At 44.0% G+C, this 20,330-nt stretch overlaps 1 protein-coding gene across 1 annotated transcript in view; it reads left to right on the top strand.

Annotated features, from left to right (window-relative positions):
- The window catches only part of SIM2 (SIM bHLH transcription factor 2), a 168,437-nt gene that overhangs the window by 134,463 nt on the left and 13,644 nt on the right, over nucleotides 1-20,330 (top strand). Inside the window, exons 7-9 of the mRNA XM_040338956.1 lie at nucleotides 1,750-1,856; nucleotides 6,533-6,680; nucleotides 16,724-16,892. Of these exons, the coding sequence (XP_040194890.1) occupies nucleotides 1,750-1,856; nucleotides 6,533-6,680; nucleotides 16,724-16,892 (424 nt within the window). The remainder of the gene's footprint in view (nucleotides 1-1,749; nucleotides 1,857-6,532; nucleotides 6,681-16,723; nucleotides 16,893-20,330) is intronic.

The raw sequence follows: 20,330 nt of genomic DNA on the forward strand, positions 1-20,330 counted from the left end.
AGTAGCTACTCCAGTGACCTTCACTTGTTTCTGGGTCCAGTGGCTGACCTGATACATTCTAGCAATGGCATAAGCGCCATTCAGAGAATGCTTTGCATTCACTGAATGAATACAAAGCGTTCTCTGATTGGACAAATTGGAGAGGAGGGGGGGGGGCGGTGTCTACTTCAGTGGTTTCCAGCTTCCAAGGGCATTAGTCAGATATGGACCAGTGTAACTATGTATTACAAATTTATACCTGGAATTCACCTTTAGGATTTGAACAAATGTCAAATGATACATGACTGTGAAAGTTAGAGCCCATTCACACAGGGGCAACACGACTTCCAGCACGACTTTGGGAGGCAACTTGGACACGACTTGAGTATGAATCATCAGGCAACTTCAAGTCGCCTCCAGGACAGGAGGCTTTCCAGTGACCAATCAAACAACAATCAGCTCTGTGGAAGGGAGGGGGAGGGAGGGGTTTTCCTGAGAAATGTATGTTATCTTACGGTATTGTTGCTTCAGTCAAGACAGTAATCAGACTTCTGAGGCAACTTCCATTGAAATCAATGGGTACAAGTTGCCTACAAGTCGGATTAAAGTAGTACATGAACCTTTTCTGAAGTCGGAGCGACTTTAGTAGTGTACATTAAGATGGCTCCATTCACTTTCATTGATTTTCTCAACCGTGCGACTTGGGACGACTTGGGGAGACTTCAAGTTGGATCCCAGGTCGCCCCTGTGTGAACCGGCTCTTAAAGTGAAACCCTTGTTGTTTTTTTTCATAATTTAAAATAACAAACATGTCATATTTACCTCCACTGTGCAGCTCATTTTGAACAGAGTGGAGCTCCTCCCTACATCAGAAAACCCCCTAAGAGAAGCGCCCTCCCAGAGGGTTACCTTACCATAGACACGAATGCCGGACTCTGTCCCGTCCCCCGGCACCCGCGTCATTGGATTTGATTGACAGCAGCGGGAGCCAATGGCTACGCTGCTATCAATCTATCCAATCAAGAGCCAGGAAGCTACATACAAGTGTTTCATGCTTTAGGCTTCAAAAAGCTATAAGCAGTTTGGAATAAATAGTTCTTACAGTATTTGGCTGTAGTTCCACTTTACACCAGTGGTTCTAGATGTGCATATGACTGATAGAACATACATCAATGATTTGCATGGCTCCGCCCCCAGTGTCCTGAAATAAGGAATGACCCTCTTATTTTTGGGATATGTGGTGGAATAAGACATGTGAATATCTATTCTTAGAAGGTTTTATCGTGCTACTTAAAGCTACATTAGCTTTGCTTTTCATTTTAACAAGAATCCTTATTTTAAAATTGAAATTAGGTTGTTGATTTGTTTTCCCCCCTCAAAAGTGGTTCTGGTTTGTATTTTTCCAAAACTGTTTTCATTATTTTATTTTAAATATCATTTGTGTCCACGGGGCCAAAATACTGGTGTTTCCTGTACTTAGGATCTGAGGATCCTTGCATAGTTCCAGCTGGCAGAGTTGTCCTTATTTATTTTACTATCAGTAATAATTGCCTGAATATACCACATCCAATGGATGCAATCAGCGCTTGGCTTTCAGACCCTTCTATGAAAAGTTTGTACAAAATGAAAGTTATGTTTATTGTACAAGTGCATTCCAGGATGTGTGCTTTGCATCCAGAAAGTCCAGATGTGGCTGGATCAATAAAAGTTATATTGGTAGGACATCTAAAATAATATTAGTCATTTGTCTTTTTTTTTCTTTCTTTGCAGAGTAGCCGATTTAACTGGTTATGAGCCTCAAGATCTCATAGAGAAAACGCTATACCACCATGTACACGGGTGTGATGTGTTCCATCTACGCTATGCCCACCACCTTTGTAAGTATCAGTTTACATTACAGTGTATTTATTGATGTGATAAGCCATTTTATTTTTGTTTTAGATAGTGGGGAAGTGTTAAAGGAGTTGTAAAGGAAAACATTTTTTTGCCTCCTTGAAGGTCAGGTAAGGAGGGGGCGACAAGCGAGCACCCCACCTCCTGAACTACACCAGGCCACATGCCCTTAACATGGGGGAGTGGGTGCTTTGGGGCGGGGGGCTCTGGGGCCCTCGGGGGACAAGGGCCTCTTCCCGACAACCCTGGGCTGTGGTTTTCGGGGTCTGTGGGCAGGGGGGCTTATCGTAATCTGGATGCCCCCTTTAACAAGGGTCCCCCAGATCCCGGCCCCCTATGTGAATGGGTATGGAGTAGACAGACAGAATAGTGTAATGATTCTGTTAAAAAATGAGTAAATACCTATTAAATTCCTTCATCTATATCACCTCCGGCGTTCTAGTTTCTGTTCTCTCATTCACTTCCTGGTTTGCGACGCTCGTTCATGTAAGAACTACATTTCCCAGTATGCATTGCGGCACACCCAGTAATTCACACCTCCTTGAAGTCTCTAACACGTAGAGAGTGTCCTGCCGCACAGATGTAGATCCCAGGAGGGGGTGAGCACGCCACTGACCACCCCAGTAAAGCCTCCCTTCACGGTGGTGAGTAATAATCAGACAAGCAGGAAGTGAACAGAACAGAGAAGAAATAGAGCAACTTCTAAGCAAAAACGAACAATGAGGAAGTGAAAAGAGGGAAGTCTGCAGGTAAAGGATGCTTATTATGAAAAAAAAGATCCCTGTATGATTTTTATTGCTGGTAGATTGTTAGGTGCAAGATTTCACATTAGAGTAGATAATCCGGTCAATTCTTGAGTAGCGTAGATGGATTAGGTGGCTCTTGCACGAGTTTTGGCCCAAGGGTGGCTCCTAGCTCAATAAAAGACTAGCCCCAGAATTAGAACATGTGAAGTCCAAACACATTTCAGGAGTACAATGACCCTTCATCAGGACATTTTTTTCAAAGTTTGCTTTATCACTGGTCCTGTCCAAGGATAATGACAGGGAGGGGGGCTGCAGTGCATACTACTATTCTAAACACATGGTCTGGAGTTCTCCCATGCCAAAAGCCTCACCCTGTGAGCCCCTCCAAAGAGGTCCACCCACTGCCTTTATATATACCGTATTTATCGGCGTATAACACGCGCCGGCATATAACACGCACCCCGATTTTAAGAGGGACGTTTCAGGGGAAAAAAATATTTTTAAATTAAAAAAACTTTGAAGCACATTAAAGGTCAGTGACCATGAATGTCCATCTGCAGCCCAAATAAAGTCCTCAATGCAGCCTGATAAATGCAGCCCAAATAAAGTCCTAAATGCAGCACAAATAAAGTCCTCAATGCAGCCATATCAATGCAGCCCACATAAAGTCCTCAATGCAGCCTGATCAATGCAGCCCAAATAAAGTCCTCAATGCAGCACAAATAAAGTCCTCAATGCAGCCTGATCAATGCAGCCCAAATAAAGTCCTCAATGCAGCCCACATTAAGTCCTCAATGCAGCCTGATCAATGCAGCCCAAATAAAGTCCTCAATGCAGCCCAAATAAAGTCCTCAATGCAGCCTGATCAATGCAGCCCAAATAAAGTCCTCAATGCAGCACAAATAAAGTCCTCAATGCAGCCTGATTATTGTCATTAATGTCTTTTTTAAACTATCATCATTTGCAGTCTCACCATCTCCCACACCTGCAGCCTGAATCAGGAAATCACTGAGCCGTCATCTCCTCTGCACTCGGCTCTCACGTTACACACACAGTCCCGCCTCCGCCATCGGCATTGGACCAGCTACTATAATAGGCAGAACACTGGTCCAATGCCGGTGGTGGAGACGGGACTGTGTGTGTGTGTGTGTGTGTGTGTGTGAAGTGAAAGCAGAGGAGCCGAACGGAGAGGAGATGACGGCTCTGAGGTACGCTATCGGCGTATAACACGCATCCCTGCTTTGTCCCCGATATTCAGGGGAAACCAATAAAAATGAAAAAATAAAATTATACAATCCTATAAACACAATCCTATACCCACAGTTGATCCAGAGGAAGGCAAATACCCCCAGAAAGCAAAAATCCATACCAGACCCTTATCTGAGCATACAGCCCAGCAGGTCAGGTAAGGAGGGGGCGAAAAGCGAGCACCCCACCTCCTGAAATACACCAGGCCACATGCCCTTAACATGGGGGAGTGGGTGCTTTGGGACGGGGGGGCTCTGGGGCCCTCAGGGGACAAGGGCCTCTTCCCGACAACCCTGGGCTGTGGTTTTCGGGGTCTTTGGGCAGGAGGGCTTATCGTAATCTGGATGCCCCCTTTAACAAGGGGGCCCCCAGATACCGCCCCCCTATGTGAATGGGTATGAAGTACCCATACCCATTTATCAAAAAAGTGTCAAAAAATAATAAAAGCAGAGACAGTTTTTGACAAATCCTTTATTAAAAAATAAAAACAGTGTCCCCTGATGTAGATCTGTCGTCAATCACGCCGCCTGCCGCACCCAAAAAAATAAACACTCTCACCGACATGAAGGCAATATGCCTACTGCAGGCTCCTCTGTTCTTTTATAGGGAAGGGGAGAGGTTACCTGTCTACGTCACCTGGTGGCACCGCCCTCTTTTGACATCACAGACCAATGCATGCTGGGTCCGTGATGTCAAAAGGGGCGGTGCCACCAGGTGACGTAGACAGGTGGCCCCGCCATACCCTATAAAATAAATGTCAAACAGAGGAGCCTGCAATAGACATGGCACCTCCGTGTCAACGAGAGCGTTTTTGTCTTGTGGGCAGTGTGGTTGATGACGGATCTACATCGGGGACACTGTTTGTTATTTTTTATTAAAGCTTTTGTCAAAAACTTGCAAGGGCTTCCAGATTCCGATAAGACCCCCGCCCACAGACCCTGACAACTTTCTATACACGACAACCTTCAACCTTCCAACAACATTCTATACACGGTACAGAAGCGCCACTTTACAGGCAGACTAAGGGGACCCCCAGGCACTATATTTCAAGGAATTTTTCATTTTTATTGTTTCACGTAAAGCGGGAACCCCACTTTACGTGAAACAATAAAACCAAAAGATTCTTTTAACTATAGTGCCTGGGGGGTCCCCTTAGTCTGTCTGCAAAGTGGCGCATCTGTGGCATTTATAACACATGCTGCCGCAAAAATGAAATTTCAAAAGAAAAAAAATCACATTTAAATTGACTCACGGTTACAATTGCCGTCACTCGGCTCTTTAAAAAAAAAATTACATAAGGCCCGCCCCAGTCCATACCAGGCCCTTCGGGTTTTGGTATGGATTTTAAGAGGAACACCACACCACGCCAAAATGTAACAAAGAAATGGCGTGGGGTCCCCCCAAAATCTATACGAGAGAGCGCTCCCCCTGAACCATACCAGACCAAATGCCTTCAACATGGGGGGTGTGTGCTTTGGGCCCCCCACCCCAAAGCACCTTGTCCCTATGTTGATGGGGACAAGGGCCTTATCCCGACAACCCTGGGCAGTGGTTGTCAGGGTCTGCAGGTGGGGCTTATCGGAATCTGGAAGCTTTTCTATTTTCTATTCCCGCTGGCCACAGTGTGGCCCCCTAAAGTCCAAAGGACAGTAAACTGGCCCTTTGTTTAGAAAGTTTGGAGACCCCTGGTCTAAACAATTGCATTTATTATTTTGGAAAGCTGGTATAAAGGAGAAATAGTGGTGGAAAAAAACACTTGTGTGTTCAAAGCTAAAAAAAAAAAACCCTTGCAGTGGGGCTCCCCCTAACTGCACAACTGCTCCTCCAAAGTCCCTTTTCTTTGCTACTCTGCCCATCTCAGGCACTGTGGTGTCAGCACAGACTGGAAGTTCTGCATTATAAATGAGAACAACAAGGGTTCAACCACAACTAGGAGCATCAAAGAGAGAAGAAGAGTGTCAGCTGCCTGGGGTGCGATGTATACGATAAATATAATTGCTTTTTCGGTTCCCATAGACAGGAGCATTTGATCTTTGCAATGCTGGGGGAGCCCTGCTACAAGGGTCATTTTTTTCCCCCAGAGTGAAGTGTATGGATTTCTCATGATATTTAAAAAAGGAGGCATGCCATTTGCTTATGTACTTTATATGTCCCTCTTTTTCAAGTCAAAAAGTTGGGAGGCATACTTCATGAAAAAATAAAATTATTATATACCTCCCAACTTTGAGATGGGAATGAGGAACACCTATTAGCAAAATTATGTAGGCATAGGACACACCCCTGACACGCCCCCTTAAAGGGGAATTATACAAAAAAAGTATTAAACCAACAGGTGTTTTTTTTCCCCCCACTTCTATTCCTTTATAATGGCCTTTTAAATTTACTAAAATCCAGCAATTTAGAAATTGGATGAAAGGTTTAGCACTGGGAAACATGTTTTCAAAGATAAATAGTGCATTTTATATACAACTATATAGATCAGACCAAAATTTGTGACAAATGAGGGACTATTTTCGAAATCAGGGACAGTTGGGAGTTATGCTATAACATATTTCAGTCTTCCACTTAGCCTGCAAATTGTCTCTATTGACACATAGTGAAATAATTTGTTCCCTTGACTTGCTTTTCTTCATTGATAATGTTTTTTTTTTCCCTTCCATTTGCAGTACTAGTGAAAGGCCAGGTCACCACAAAGTACTACAGGCTGCTTTCCAAGCATGGAGGATGGGTGTGGGTGCAGAGCTATGCCACCATTGTCCACAACAGCCGGTCCTCAAGACCTCACTGCATTGTGAGCGTCAACTATGTCCTTACGTAAGTGCAACTACATATGTCTTTATGAATGTACCTATTCTAAATGGGACTGTGCAAATGGCAACAGGGATAAGGGGGTGGCACCACACCACCAAATTAAAAAACTATGGTAGATTATTTATCCTGTTTTTCCCACTTCTGCCCACCACTGGACTTAATTCAGTAAGAGATCTGTGGAGTGAATGAAGTGCAAAGAATGTTGAGGGTTGTCAGAAGGCTGTTTAAAGTTTAAGAAACATGCAACCTTCGCTCTTTCCTTTTTTTGGTGGTCTGCATAAGTGAAAAGTAACTATTCATAGCTGTGTACCCTAGCATCAGTTTCTATGAATCATGTGACATGTTTTGCTTTCAACACAGATGAACCACCCATCCCATATAGCCATAGCTAAAACCGTGTTTCATTGAAAGTAAGACCTAACCCAAAAATAAGACCTAGGGTTATTTTCCAGGAGGGCTGCAATATAAGCTCTACCCCGAAAATAAGCCCTAGTTTAAAATGCTTGTAAACTCCTACAAGCCATTCTATTACAGTAGTATATAATGTGCAATATGTGTGTTACTGTAATATAATTGTGGGGAAGAGAGCTCTGGCGGGTCACAGAAGTGCAGAGCAGCACTATAACGAAGGTATTTGACACAACTATATTACAGAAGCACACACATTGCATATTATATACTACTGTAATAGAGCGGATTATAGAATTTTACAAGCATTTTAACTCAGTTCACACTGGGGAGTCCTGACAGGCAGGGAGAGAGAGGATGAGACAAGACAGCACATTACATGGTAAGACCTACCCCGAAAATAAGCCCTACTGTGTCTTTTGTTGCCAAAATTAAAAGAAGACCCGGGCTTATTTTCAGGGAAACACAGAAGAAAATGTTGCCAAGTTTTTCAAAATTCTAAACCAGCCATTTTTTCCTGTTTTGCCAACTCATTCACTATTTATTCAACAATGCACCCGTCTTTGGCACAGCACATGGTGTTGGTAATATGTTTGGAAGATTTCTTTTAGATCCTAGGTATAGGGCCTAATCACACTTAAAGCAGATCTAAATTGCCCCCTAAGGTGACTGACGTGCATGGGGACACAGGGTCAGGCATTTTTACCTGAAAAAAAGTTTAAAAAAAATTGTCCAATACCTACAGATGATGGAAGGAGGCAGTTTTGCCAACCGTCAGTATTTTTACTGGCAGCCAGTGAAAAAAAAGGCAATATTCTCCTGCCAGTAAATGCCAGTAAAAGTAAAAGGTTGTCATTAAAAAATATGTCTGTGACGCTCAGCTTAGTCCAGAGGTGAGACCATCTGAGTGCCTACTACACTTTGATTGGATGGCTCTGGCAGAGGCCGTGCCTGAGCATGTCACGTGATGTCAGGTGCAATGGAGCCAAGCAGAGCGGCCAGAGCCTCATGTGTAGGTCTGCGGTATGGGAGCAATGCAGGCTGGGACTGGGACCGTCAGTGCTGTTTAGACTGGAGTGGACTGGAGGGCTTGAAAAGAGACTGTCACTGTGATCAAGCATGGGATATGTTGTGTCAGTAAGGTCTCATCATCATCTGTGCTACTGCACACTGTCAATTTTATGTTTGTGTGCCGCCCATTCTAATTTCTTGCCCTACTAAAGCCTGTCCCTGAGCTACTTACTTACTATATCGAAAATAAAATAGAAAATGTTTTTTGCCTTATTATCTACCTTAAATCATATTGCTAATTGCATATTGTATTTGTTTGTAGCCTAAATACTCGAATTTGCATTAAAACTGTCATTTTTGAACTTTTGGAAATGCCAGTAAAAACTTGGCTGTGCCAGTAAATTTTGAGTGTTGTGTCAGTAAATTTCAATCTGGTAGGTTGTCAACACTGGAAGGAGGGGTGGAGTGGAGGGAAGTAGCAGAAGAGGGTGAAGGTCTGCTTTAAGTAATACCACGTGTTATGGCACGCATTACCATGTGTTGTGTTAAGGCAGGAGATCCATTATAAATGGGCTGTCAACACACCACAATGGATGAAAAAAACATCATTTTTTTTTTTTGGAAACGCAGCACATTACAATGCACAGTATATGCTTTGTGGCCCATTGTGTGTTGCACTGTATTGTGCATTGGGGTGCCTTTTTCAATGAATGGCACTGAAACATACTTACCTCCACTGTGCAGCTCGTTTTGCACAGAGTGGCCCCGAACCTGGTCTGCTGGGGTCCTTTGGCGGCTGTCTCGGCTCCCCCCCGCAAGGACTCAACACCTTCATGCGAGCGATCTTGCATGGTGTTGAGCTTTTGCAGGCGCGCTCCTGTGATACAGTCGGTTGCCATAGTCGCCGACTGTATCACTTGGCCCCACCCCCTGGCGCGCCGCGTCATTGGATGTGATTGACAGCAGCACAAGCAAATGGTTGCGCTGCTTTCAATCAACCAATGAATGAGCCGGGAAGACGGCCGAGAAGCCTGCGCGCTCAAGACGTGGGACTTTCGAGGGGTCAGGTAAGTAAAGAATGCATTAAGGTGAAAAAACTTTACAACCCCTTTAACGTGTGTATTTTAGCATGCACTGCTATACCACACGGCTTCTGTCAGACCGGCTGCCAGCCACACTTTGGAAAAATAACTCATCAGAATTAGCAATTGGTGTAACAGTCTGCTGTCCTTTCAAATACGGTGGGCCAGATTCTCGTACATCCGCGTATCTTTGCGCGGGCGTAACGTATCCGATTTACGTTACGCCTCTGCAACTTAGACGGGCAAGTGCAGTATTCTCAAAGCACTTGCTCCGTAAGTTGCAGCGGCGTAGCGTAAACCGGCCGGCGTAAGCCCGCCTAATTCAAATGTGGAACAGGGGGGCGTGTTTTATGTAAAATATCCATGACCCGACGTGATTGATGTTTTTCACGAACGGCGCATTCGCAGTCCGTGGAATTTCCCAGTGTGCATTGCTCCAAAGTACGCCTCAAGGACATATTGTTTTCGACGTGAACGTAAATGACGTCCAGCCCCATTCACGGACGACGTAAAAAATTCAAAATTCGACGCGGGAACGACGTCTATACTTAACATTGGTATGCCGCATGTACGCCACCGTATAGCAGGGGTAACTTTACGCCGGGATAAGCCTAACGTAAATGGCGTATCTGTACTGCTTCGGCCGGGCGTACGTTCGTGAATTTGCGTATCTAGCTGATTTACATATTTCTAGGCGTAAATCAGCGTACACGCCCCTAGCGGCCAGCGTAAATATGCAGTTACGATCCGACGGCGTAAGAGACTTACGCCGGTCGGATCTAATAGAAATCTATGCGTAACTAATTCTAAGAATCAGGCGCATAGATACGACGGCACAACTCAGAGATACGACGGCGTATCTGGAGATACGCCCTCGTATCTGGAGATACGCCGTCGTATCTCCTCTGTGAATCTGGGCCGGTGTCTTTAGAGGAGGCCTTCTTTAACATTCTAAAAGCAACCTAAAAAAAAATAAACACATACTCAAGAGCACTGTGGTGTATCAAATAAACAGTGCAATCAATCCATAATTATGAAATCACAGACAATTACAATGTTATAGAAATGGAGCAATCAGATGACTCACCTGGAAATGACTACACTTACACTAGGGTCTAAGAGCTTAATTTAAAACATACTAACTTTCTGCAAACACTGAAGCTACCAAGATCTAGGCCAACCAAATAAATACCAGCAGGGAAATAAAGGTAGTACAAATCCGCAGTTCATAAGTTTGTCTTGTCTGTCTTTTAATTTAATATATTTTGCTGGTTAACAGACCCGAAAAATCATTGCAAGATTTGCCCTGACTGCAATATAGGGGAAAAGGCACTGCAATTTGACAATGATAAATGCAAAACGGTGCCATTGTCCTAAGTATACGGGCCCAGATTCAAGTAGAATCGCGCAATATTTGCGTGGGCAAAGAGCAAATTTTTTTCTCTGCGCCCACGCAAATATTGCGCTTTGCCCGCGATTCACGGAGCAGTTGCTCCGTAAATTGCGCGGGCAATATGCTAAGCAGCCGGGCGCAAGGCTGCCTAATGTAAATGATCCCGCCGGGGGCGGGAATCATTTAAATTAGGCGCGCTCCCGCGCCGAGCGAACAACGCATGCTCCGTCGGGAAACTTTCCCGACGTGCATTGCGGCAAATGACGTCGCAAGGACGTCATTTGCTTGTAAGTGAACGTGAATGGCGTCCAGCGCCATTCACGGTTCACTTACGTAAATGACGTGAAATTTAAACGTCGCGAGCGGGAGGCGCAGCTATACTTTAGCATTGGCTGCGCCTGCTATTAGCAGGAGCAACCTTATGCTAAAGGCGCCGTACGGAAACTCCGTACCTTGCGTACGCAGGGCCCGCGCAACTTTTGTGAATCGGTGGTAGTATGCAATTTGCATACTACACGCCGATCACAAAGGCCGCGCCCCCTAGCGGCCAACGGAAGAATGCAGCCTGGGATGTGAAGGCATAAGTAGGCTTATGTTTGTCACATCCTAGGCTGCATTCGGTGTAACGAGGTTCCTGAATCAGGAGCACTCGTTACACCGGAGCAAGTAAGCACTTGCGCCGCGCAACTATGGTTGCGCGGGCGCAAGTGCTTCTTGAATCTGGGCCACGGTGTGTGAGAGGCACTGGAGACTGAATTTTGATTGGATAACCCATAATTGTTTGTAGATGAGTGAAATGCCATTTGGCTAGGCAGCTTGTATGCACTCCTAGGAGAGCCTTGGGTGTAGGCGTGCGCACAGGGTGTGCCGGACATGCCTGGGCACACCCTAATCACCCTGTGCATTGCCGATTTCCCCCTCTTTCGTTTCCCTCCTGCAGTGCTGCCAGCTTCCCTCCTCTCAGGAGCAGGGAAGAGGCTGGTAAAAAATTTAATCAACCGGACTTCCTTTTCTGAATGAACACAGTGATCTGTACTGATCGCTCCTGTCTTCATTCTTGACTGAAGCATAGTAAACTATGTTTACTGCAGGCTGCTGAGAAAGGGACTTGGGAATCTCTGTCTTTAGTTTCTTTCTCTGTCTCAAAAGTAAGACATCAGGGGTCTATTTGGATCCTAGATATTTCACCAAAGCCCCATAACGTGGCTCCTAGAAAAAAATTGTAAAAAAAAAAAAAATTATAATAATATTGTAAAAATAAAAAAATAATAATAATATAAAAAACCACTGACACTGTCCACTGCCCTACTGACACCAATCTTTGCTCTACTGATATACACACACATGTATGTTTGTGCTCTGTGGTGCACACCCTAATGTAATAGGCTGCGCACACCCATGTCCCTGGTGTAGACGAAGTAATGCCGCGTACACACCATCACTTTATGTGATGAAAAAAAATGACGTTTTTAAAAACGTCACTTTAATTGACTGTGTGTGGGGGGAAAACTTTGTTTTATGTCTTGTAAAAAACGACAAAAAAAATTTAAGCATGCTTCAATTTTATGTGTCGTTTTTCAAAACGTCATTTTTTACTTCACAGAAATTGACCGTGTGTAGCAAAAAACGTTGTTTAAAACTACGTTTTTTCACCCGCGCATGCCCAGAAGCTAGTTATGAAGCAAGCTTCAATGGAAAAACGTGGTGAACGTAACCTCGCTTTGCTAGAACATTGTGAGAAAAACGATGGTGTGTAGGCAACTTCGTCTTTGAAAATTGAAGTTTCAAAAACGTCATTTTTTACTTCACAGAAAATGTCTTTTTTTTTCATCACATAAAGTGATGGTGTGTACGGGGCAAGACAGAAAATGTATTTTTCCCAAGTATGTTAAAAAGGACAAGTCAACTGTGTCTTTCAGGACTCCTAACAAGATCCCTGCTGGGTGATCCAGGGTTCCTAGCAGGATCCCTGCTGGGTCTTCCAGAATGCCTTCCAGGATCCCTGCTGGGTCTTCCAGAATGCCTTCCAGGATCCCTGCTGGGTCTTCCAGAATGCCTTCCAGGATCCCTGCTTGGATTTTCAGGATTCCTAGGACATCCATTAGCAGAGTTCCCAGTAGCAACGTTGGGCATGTCCTCTGACCAAAAGAGTGTTTAAGCACCAGCCTTTGAAGTGGCTGGCGCTGGGTCTTATCGCCAGCTACCTGAGAGCAATAGCACTGTATTACAAACCTGCCAGTTGCTTGTTTGTTGCTGACGCAGACTGACTTGACTACTCTACCAAGATCCAGCCTGGACCTGACTACTCTCATGCCTGTTGCCTGCCACAACCTCTGCCTGGACCTAACTACTTTCTTGTCTACCACCTGAACAGTGTCCACATTGTAGCATATTCAGGGGGACATGACTTGGTGCCAGTTTGCTCATGGAAAACCAAGAACCTTTAGGGCTTCCAGCCAATCTCCACCATAAGGAGCTCTGGTAAAGACTAACTGGTACTTATACTCTGCTTCTTAGGCCCCGTACACACGACCGAACATGTTTGCTGAAACTGGTCCGCGGACCAGTTTCAGCAGACATGTTCGGTCGTCTGTACAGCCGAGCGGACAGGATTCCAGCGTACATTTGCCCGCCGGGCCTTTTTCGAGCGGGCAAATGTTTCTAAACTTGTTTAGAAACATGCCCGCTGGAATCCTGTCCGTCGGACATGTTCGGTCGTCTGTACAGACTTACCGTACATGTCTGGGCGGGCCGCCATCCCTCGCATGCGTCGAATGACTTTGACACATGCGTGGAAGCATTAAACTGGCAGGGCTGCGCACGTCGCCGTGTCATCTTCGCGGCGACGGCGCGGCCTCATCGCCGTGTATCGTGTACGCGCGGATTTCTGTATTATGGTGTGTACAGCCATCATACAGAAATCTCCGGGCCGACATGTACGCTGAAAACGGTCCGGCGGACCATTTTCATCGTACATGTTTGCCCGTGTGTACAAGGCCTTAGGTGAGCCAATGTCACCTGCCAGGGGGTACCATAACACAAACAGGTATCAGCGCATCCATCAAATGGCCCCCCTTCATCAAGGATTCAGGAATTTGTTTAATTACTGAGTTGCTGGATTCAGTAAAAATAAAAAATCCAATATTAGAATTAACTAATTTGCTTTGCTCAGTTCTGGTTTGGACAAACCCCAGAGGTCCTTTGGTGTCCCTGAACTGTGTTGGATTGTCCTTTTCAACCTACTTGAGGAAATAAAATATTTTCTGTTCTTTACATTTAATATGGCTCTCCTTATCTTCTTAATATCCTATTTTTCCAGTCACATTGAGGTCATCATGTTTTCCGATTACATCAGCAGATGCCTCTGCATAGGCCCTTTCCACGTAGGAATACTAATGATAATCACTAATGATTCTTTAATGTGTAGATTTGTATGCTGTACAAAATGAAGCAAGGCTACTGCATTAAACCGACTTTGATCATTTAGAGACAATCAGGGGTTGAGCATACAAGCCTATGGGAATGCAAAACCCATTTGGAGCTGTACATCAAATGCACCGGTCAATGGATTCTAAATGATCTCAGAGGTGTCTGACATGAGGAGCCAATCAGACACCGAATGCAAACTTATCAGCACAATCCCACAGCCTGCTAACAAATAATGCAAATGAACAAGGCAAAATTTGCTTAGCAGGTGACCCTGTCTGCACGAAATCCCTTGAATAAAAATCAATGTAACCACACGTAAAAAGGTTGTCCGAAGAGCGCTGGCATACAGTCAAATGTAGTCACTCTTCAGGTATTTTGGCAGCTGGTGGAGTTGGCTGTTAGATTACAATAGCTGCAGTGGGAGATTCCTCCATCCACTATATACAGCTGGATGGAAGAACAATTTTTGTTCACCCTACAGGCTGCATGGAAACATCTATATGTGTATAGTCAGCTTCACATTCTCAGTTTCTCCTGGTGACTTTTGTTATTGGGACAAAAAGCGAAGGAATAGAGGAACAGAGGGGAAATCTTCCAATGGGGACACCTGCTGTGCTGACAAGTAAAGCCTCGTATACACGACCGGTTTTCCCGTCGGGAAAACTGCCAAGAGAGCTTTTGGCCGGGAAAACCGGCAGTGTGTATGCTCTATCGCAGTTTTCCCGACAGGAAAACTGCCAGGAAAAAGAAGAGAACCAGCTCTCTTTTTTCCCGGCAGTTTTCCTATGGGAAACGCTACGATGGAGCATACACACGTCCGGGATTCCCGACCAAAGCTCTCATGGCAGTTTTCCTGTCGGAAACCCGGTCGCGTGTAGGGGGAAAAAGTTACCAAGCAGGTTCTCGGTTTTCCCGGCGGTAAAAAGTCCGCCGGGAAACCCGTACATGTGTACGAGGCTTCAGAGGGGCACACTTTGGGGAGATTTCCTATCATTTTCTGTTTTGTCTCTAGGATAGGAAGTAAAAAAAAATTCTACCTTAGGTGAAAACGTTTTTATACAACGTGCGCCACTGTGAAGAAATAACACATGAAAGGTCTGCCTGTCAGTTTTTCAGGCGGCCCTTATCGAACAGTCCATTCACCCCTATGAACCAACAAGCGTAAACGGTCTTGGATCAGAGAGCAGGTAGGTGTAAACAGAAAGGCCATTTACACCTGGCTTCCCATAGAGCAGAGCAGGCTTTGTTCATGTCCGGCCTGCTCTGCATTAATTGAGTGGATACGTACCTGTCATCTGTCTGCTCTGCACTGATCAGCAGGGGGTCAGTGGACAGCTATCCTGCTGATCAAAACGGAGCTGCCCTGTCTTAAAGGGGCCTAAAGGAAGTCAAATTGACCCCTTTACGGTTGACTGGGGTAACAGGTAGCAACTTACTAGCTTTTACTGAAAGTTCACATGACCTTCCCCTATTTTCGCACCACATCTGGCATTGGATGACTTCCTGCACCAACACCATGCTGATGTTATAGAAGCAAGGCCCATTTTTTTGAAGAACCCCCCGATCTTGGTGAATGTGCCAAAACTGGGCAGAGTGGTAGCAGTATAACAGGTTGTCTGGATGTTTTTGGTCCTCTTGATTTAAAAATAATGGGCCAGATTCTGATACATTTACGTTGCTCCACGGCAGCGTAACGTATCCCATTTACATTAGACCGCCGCAGGTTTACAGCATAAGTGCCTGATTCTCAAAGCTCTTACCTGTAAACTTGTGGCGGTGTAATGTAAATCCGATCGGCGCAAGCCCGCCTAATTCAAATGGGGCGGGCACCATTTAAATTAGGCGCGTTCCCGCGCCGAGCGTACTGCGCATGCTCCGTCGGGTAAATTACCCAACGTGCATTGCGCTAAATGACGTCATTGACGTCATTGGTTTCGGCGTTAACGTAAATGGCATCCAGCGCCATTCACGGACGACTTACGCAAACAACGTGTTGTTTTAAATTTCGACGCGGGAACGACGGCCATACTTAACATGGCTTAGAACACCTAGGGCTCAGCCCTAATTTTACGCGGCGTATCTCGACGGAAACGGCGTAAAGTTAGATAGACGGTCAGCGCGGACGTTCGGGAATCGCCGTAACAAGTCATTTGCATATTCTACGCTGACCGCAATGGCCTCGCCACCTAGCGGCCGGCCTAGAATTGCATCCTTAAGATCCGACAGTGTAAGTCAATTACACCTGTCAGATCTTAGGGCTATCTATGCGTTCTATGAATCAGTCGCATAGTTAGGACGGCCAGATCACAGAGATACGATGGCGTATCAGGAGATACGCCGTCGTATCTCTTCTGTGAATCTGGCCCCATATGCCTATTGTGTCTGCCAGGGAGATGGAATGTGTTTGTAAAAACAGAGAAAATTACAAAATTCAAACTGTGTTGCATAAGTGAATCAAGCAAATTGTTAGATTTGCTGTTATTTATTCTTTCAGAAGAGGGGAAAAAAATACTTTTAATTGTAAAGGGCATTCTTGTGATGTTGCTCATAACTTGGTAATAATGGGTTATAACCAGCATCCTGCAGTTCTAAAATGATCATTTCCATACTTTCCTGGAACATCAGTGGCTGGCTGGTGGACTTCAGTTCCACCATTGTGTGAAAATGTAGAATTTTTGTTGACGACACTTAGTAAACATTATTCATTTTTTTCTCTAACACAGAGATATAGAGTACAAGGAGCTGCAGCTCTCTCTGGAGCAAATGACGGTTGCCAAAGCTCCGTTCCCATGCCGGAATTCAGTCACTACCTCGCAGGAGGCAAGGAAGCCAGCCAAGCTGAAAGCTGCAAAAGTCAAACCAAAACAGCCAAGATCAAACCCCTACCCACAGGTACGGAGGACTTTCCTAAATCACTGGGGGCGTAGAAGCACAATTTGATGGTTCATTAGCTGTTGAAATGGTTAATTTGGCATGGATGATCGGCTACTGAACAACTTGTTGGTTTTTCCGGCAGGTTTGGCGCAATCAAATCTTTTAAGGTTATTTATTCCCTCTGCAAAAAGGTTTATGTTGCATAGAGTTTTTGAGAAAGCAAAGCCATAAACCTTAAAAGTCGAATTTAATAACAAGGGAAACAGAAAAGCATACAAGAAGGGGAGGGAGCCCGTCACTCTTCCCTGCCATAGACTCCAGTACTCAGGCGAAGGGGTGAGGGTAGGTAGTATCAATGGGAGGCTGATACATAAAGATGAGCTGAGGTGCACTGGACTGTGTGTTAGGCTTATACTTCCCTACCCCTTTCCATCCATCTCCACCCCTACTCTCTCCACCCCCTACTCCCTCCCCCCCTCACTCCCTCTTCCCCCTACTTTATTCTATCCAGACATTCTATACTGTGCACCAGGATTGTCTTATTATCATCATGGACCCCTGGGCAAAGTAATACACCGGGGCCCCTACTAGTTGAGAGAATTAAACATATAATAAAATCCCAGCCATTCCGGGACAGCTTAGTAAAAAGTGTGACTGTCCCAGCAAATGCGGGACAGTTGGCAAGTATGATGTAATGCAATATTATCTTAGGGCCCCTGGGCAGTGCCCAGGTGTGCCCATGCATTAAGACAGCCCTGCTACCTACCCTTTCCTTCCTTTTCGTTGCACTCTCATCCTACCTATTGGATGGAAACCTTGACTCCTGGATTATCTATGCTGATTGTAACTTTGATATGCTAAACTGTGATTTCTTTTCACCCGTTTTATTTGTTTTCTTGCACTGTTATTTGGACTGCTATACTTTCTGATAATAACCATTCATTGTATTTATATGGCACTGAATCATATCAGTTTGTATTATTTATGCTGTATAATATAATTGTCCTTAATAAAGCACTCCTTTTTTTTGTTAAAGATGAGCTAGAGAGGTGTCAACTGATGCCCCGTACACACCATCACTTTATGTGATGAAAAAAAACGACATTTTCTGTGAAGTAAAAAATGACGTTTTTGAAACTTCAATTTTCAAAGACGAAGTTGCCTACACACCATCGTTTTTCTCACAATGTTCTAGCAAATCGAGGTTACGTTCACCACGTTTTTCCATTGAAGCTCGCTTCATAAGTAGCTTCTGGGCATGCGCGGGTGTAAAAACGTCTTTTTAAACGACGTTTTTTGCTACACACAGTCAATTTCTGTGAAGTAAAAAAACAACGTTTTGAAAAACGACACATAAAATTGAAGCATGCTTCAATTTTTTTTGGTCGTTTTTTAGAAGACAGAAAACAAAGTTTTCCCCCCACACACGGTCAATTAAAGTGACGTTTTTAAAAACGTCATTTTTTTTCATCACATAAAGTGATGGTGTGTACGGGGCATTAGACTCCCATAGAGACCACATATTTTTAATTGATATATTAATGCAACTAGTGTAAGAATCTGATTTGGTTGGTCATAGGTGAATAGTATTTTGAAAGAAAAATTCTTAGAAATAAATATTTGTTTTTGGAATAATAAAAAATAAAATTGTAAATAAATAAAATAAAGTGGTAAAAAATGTAAAAAATGAATCAACAAAAATAAGAAAACTTCTGACACCAGTGTCAGAACTACCAGGGTCCCAAAGGTCACATTTGCAACTGGGCCCTGGTGCTCTGCCACCCTGGCTTCTTGCAATGGAGCCCTGAAGGTTCTAGTTATGCCTCGGCCTGCACTCATACATTAAGTACCCCTCCCAAGGCGCAAGGATTATTGCTCCTCATACACGATGAGTTCAATATTCTAACCACACAACCAGACAACCTTCACAGATCTGCTGTCATGGAGTAAATAGGGTGTCACCTAGTGCAGGAATTGGTAATCTACAAAAATAATCTGAAGAAAGCTGATTGCTAGTTTTTGGCTTGTCTCTGGTATAAATTCCTTCTGATTCACAGAAATGAAAAAAAAAAAAACTGCAACCAATGAAGCAAAGGCCAGAAATAAATCTGAATACTTGCTGCAGGATAGTCACTAAATATACTAAAACCAATGGATTAGCATGACAACAGCTAGCAATTGTTTTTTCTTATTTGCTAAGAGCTTCATGTCATAGCAATAATTTCAGCCAATCAGGAAAGAAGGTACAATGTCATTGTATCCAGGCAAATTTACAGCACTATGCTTGAGCCTGATACTTGTCCTGATCTTGCTCTGTAGCTCTGTACAACTGGCTTTTGTAAATACATTTGATTTGTACACAGAGTTTCACAGCTGCTGTCTAGGGATTTCTAGAAGGCTGTAATGAGGGATGGAGCCATGAAGTGCTGGCAACAGCCTTTATGCACTTGTGTGATAGCAAAATGAATGGCATGGGTCACTTTAAGTTTCTGTACAAAAAAGTATTTATTACTAGATTTTGTTCTTTGCTTGTAACTCTGTTTTACATTATACAGGCTCCCTCTATTTTCGGTTATAATTTGGAATTTTTAGGATACTTTCGGGTTTCTTAGCTGTCAGACTATATTTAGAAACTACCTTGTATTTGCTGCGCTCAGAGACAGATTAAATTACAGGCCCAGTTAGTATGGGTTGCTCCGCGAGCTGAATTACAGGCAGCATTTCCTGGTCACTGGCTGCTAACCTTACAGCCCACCATAAATTACCAATAGGAGAAAAGTCCCAGACATTCAATATGAGCAGTTTTATAGAGCGTAGAACATAACTTTCTTGTATATAATGAGATATGAGGCATTTTATTGCTGTATTATTTACTTCTCACAATAAACGAAAAGCTTAGAACTGTTTAGAGAACATTCTATGATTTGGTGACTTGGTTATGTGTTTGGATTTTATCACTTTTTATCCATGTTCTTACAGCATTATGCTTGTTTTACACTTTTGCTTTCGAGCCTTTATTTTAGAGTGCATTCTTGTTGTATCCATTGCACTTAAAGTATAGACAAAGCATTTTTCTCTTATCGTCCATGGATGGACACAGCCTTCACAAGTCTTGACATACAAGTTATGTTCCTGTTCATAGGAGAGGTCTCTCCTATGAACAGGAACCTAACCCATTTGTAAAGATTTAAGGAGCTGTGTCCGTCCATGGACAACAGAGTAAAGGAATTTACGGTGAGTTAAAAAAAATCCTATTTTATCTTATCGTCCATGGACGGACACAGCTCCTTAAATCTTTACAAATAGGTTAGGTTCCTGTTCATAGGAGAGGCCTCTCCTATGAACAGGAACATAACTCATATGTCGAAACTTGTGAAGGCTGTGTCCGTCCATGGACGATAAGAGAAAAATGCTTTGTCTATACTTTAAGTGCAATGGATACAACAAGAATGCACT

The sequence above is a fragment of the Rana temporaria genome, chromosome 2 (assembly GCF_905171775.1).
Source record: "Rana temporaria chromosome 2, aRanTem1.1, whole genome shotgun sequence".
NCBI classification, from domain to species: Eukaryota; Metazoa; Chordata; class Amphibia; order Anura; family Ranidae; genus Rana; species Rana temporaria.